At 34.2% G+C, this 2,473-nt stretch overlaps 1 protein-coding gene across 1 annotated transcript; it reads left to right on the forward strand.

Annotated features, from left to right (window-relative positions):
• The first annotated feature begins 849 nt into the window (after nucleotides 1–849).
• Nucleotides 850–1,532, forward strand: LOC124632196. Its single transcript, XM_047166905.1, has one exon. The coding sequence runs from the start codon at nucleotides 912–914 to the stop codon at nucleotides 1,530–1,532; it is 621 nt and encodes a 206-aa protein (XP_047022861.1). The 5' UTR covers nucleotides 850–911.
• Nucleotides 1,533–2,473: the final 941 nt, after the last annotated feature.

Raw genomic sequence — 2,473 nt, forward strand, 5'->3', positions numbered from 1 at the left:
CCGCGTCCCGTGGTAACTACTGCCCGTCCCGGAAAAAATATAGCCTATGTTACTCGTGGATAATGTAGCTTTCGAACGGTGAATTTTTTTTAAAAAAAGGTCCAGTAGTTTTTGAGCCTATTCATTACAACCAAACAAACAAATAAACAAACAAAGTTTTCCTCTTTATAATATTAGATAATTATAGATATTTCTCCTGCACGCTTATTGCGATACACACCACATAAGATACAATGAACGCGGAATTTTTTATCTAAGCTCCAAAACATATTCTAGTTCCTTTATAGAGAAGCCTTTATTTTGGCCTATCCTGACCCCCATAATAAACATTATTGTGTTTCAACTGCATGTACCAAAGTAAATATAACACGTGTTTAAATAATGACTGTCAACCAAACTGGATTAACTGGTTGTTATAATAAAACTACTATGAATGAATTTATGGCATTCGTCCGTACATTAATAATATCAATCTTAACTTATATCCTTGAGGAAAACAGTTACAAATATTGGCTGATATTGGCTTTCTGTTTACACATGATAGAAAAATATACAGGAATTGATGGGGGTATGGAAAAGTTATTACTTTCTGTAAATGATCATGGTAACTAGCTAAAACTATGGTCAATTACTACTTATATTAGTAATGCAGTTACAATGTTATCTGATTGCCATAGAAATATGTGAATCAAAACTGACTAATCTGACTGCAAACAATAATAAACACGGTACAAAATAAAAACATAGTATCTGTAGACAATTCAATATTTGCATTACCACCTCTTTACGCCACAAAAATTACAGACACAATTTCAAAAAAAAAAAAAATCATGTCGCGTTGTCATATTGCGTTGTCCGAACAAAATTTTTATGTGTATTTGACAAACTAAATTAGACCAATTTAAATTGCAATGAATCAAAAAGAAAGGAGAAAGATAAAGTCACCGCCCTACAGGAAAGGGCGTCAGCTGCCAAGTTTGGAAACTCTGATCCCATCAGAGTCTATAATTGCAAACCTTCAGCCTGTCCAGGAGGAAACAAAAGCTGAGCTGGTGGAAGAGTCTCCTGAAAGATATGATTCAAACGAAGCATTCAAGTCCGAAATTGAAAGGTTTATAGAAATATCCAAATACTTTTCAAGCCCACTTCGTAAAACTGCGTCGTACATATGTGAAAACCGCCTCGTATCATACCCGAGCATTTTCAGAATAGAATACAAGCGAGGGACTATGTCGACGGAGCACATCAAATTTTGTAATATTATACTAGAACCGGTGTACATAAGACTTTTCAAACTCATCCCTGATTTGGAACAAGTCAGGTTCACAAACTTGTCCCTATCACGATGTAAGCGGATCCCCCCCGGCTTGTCGTTCAACTTGGCATTTGTGTACGACGACGTAAATGAGAAGCCAGCCTGTAACGCGAAAATGATATTTGTCGCTTCTAGGAAAACATCAACACCTTGCTATCAAATATGCGAAATTGAACTAGACATTGAAGCACAAAAAACTCGCTTGGTCGCTGTTTGACCAAGCTACTTACTTGTCCGTAATTTGGAATTCTAATTTTAGTTAACATAATGTGTCCATTGTTCCAATTTACCTACCTTTTATTTACCATGTTTCTGGTTCTACAGTTATAAAGTTGTAAATAAATTGTCATCATTAAAGTCAATACACCTATACTATCCTTATAATTTAGAGGTGCGTTGGGGTTTCACTTCGATATCACCAACAATAATCCTTTTCACTATTGGCTTAAAATCATAAACCAAGAATAGTAGTGATTCAAACAACGCTACAATAGTAGACAATACCTACCTATAACTGAAAATAGGTAAACGTTTAAACCTCAATATTAACCCTGACCTCCAATAGCCGCACAATTAATAAAAATTTATACGTGCCGTACATCATGACATGTGATTTATGCAAATTTTATGAAATACGACATTTTGTCGTATACGAAAATACATACACATTTTTTGTAATTGAAGGTCATTTTGTAATGAATATTGCAGCGATTGAGACTTTCAAAATAAGACACAATTTTGAAAGTTTCGGTTTCAATAGACAAATATGTTGCTTGAGTGAGAATATTTGTTTATTTTTCTCTACTTTGCAAATCTATGCCTGAGGGAAATTGCCGAACTTTAGGTTGTATCCTATATCTTGCGTGCGTCGTTAGAATTACATTAGCATTTCCTACATACGCGATCCCACAAAAATATTGGTACATTTTCAACATTGAAGTAGCGTAGTACTGTAAGCGCATAAGCATCTTCTTATCTGCAAACGCAATTATTTTAGATTACTATTATGAAACCTAACAAATTACAGCTAACAACAGTATAGTAATTGTAACGGCTGTTTACATCTAATCAAATCAAATAATATCGACGCAGTAAGTTAATTTTGCAAATCATTGTTTATGTATGGGAAAAATACCTACCCATCTTTCTACATTGTAA

This window comes from Helicoverpa zea, chromosome 8 (genome assembly GCF_022581195.2).
Source record: "Helicoverpa zea isolate HzStark_Cry1AcR chromosome 8, ilHelZeax1.1, whole genome shotgun sequence".
Classification (NCBI taxonomy): domain Eukaryota; kingdom Metazoa; phylum Arthropoda; class Insecta; order Lepidoptera; family Noctuidae; genus Helicoverpa; species Helicoverpa zea.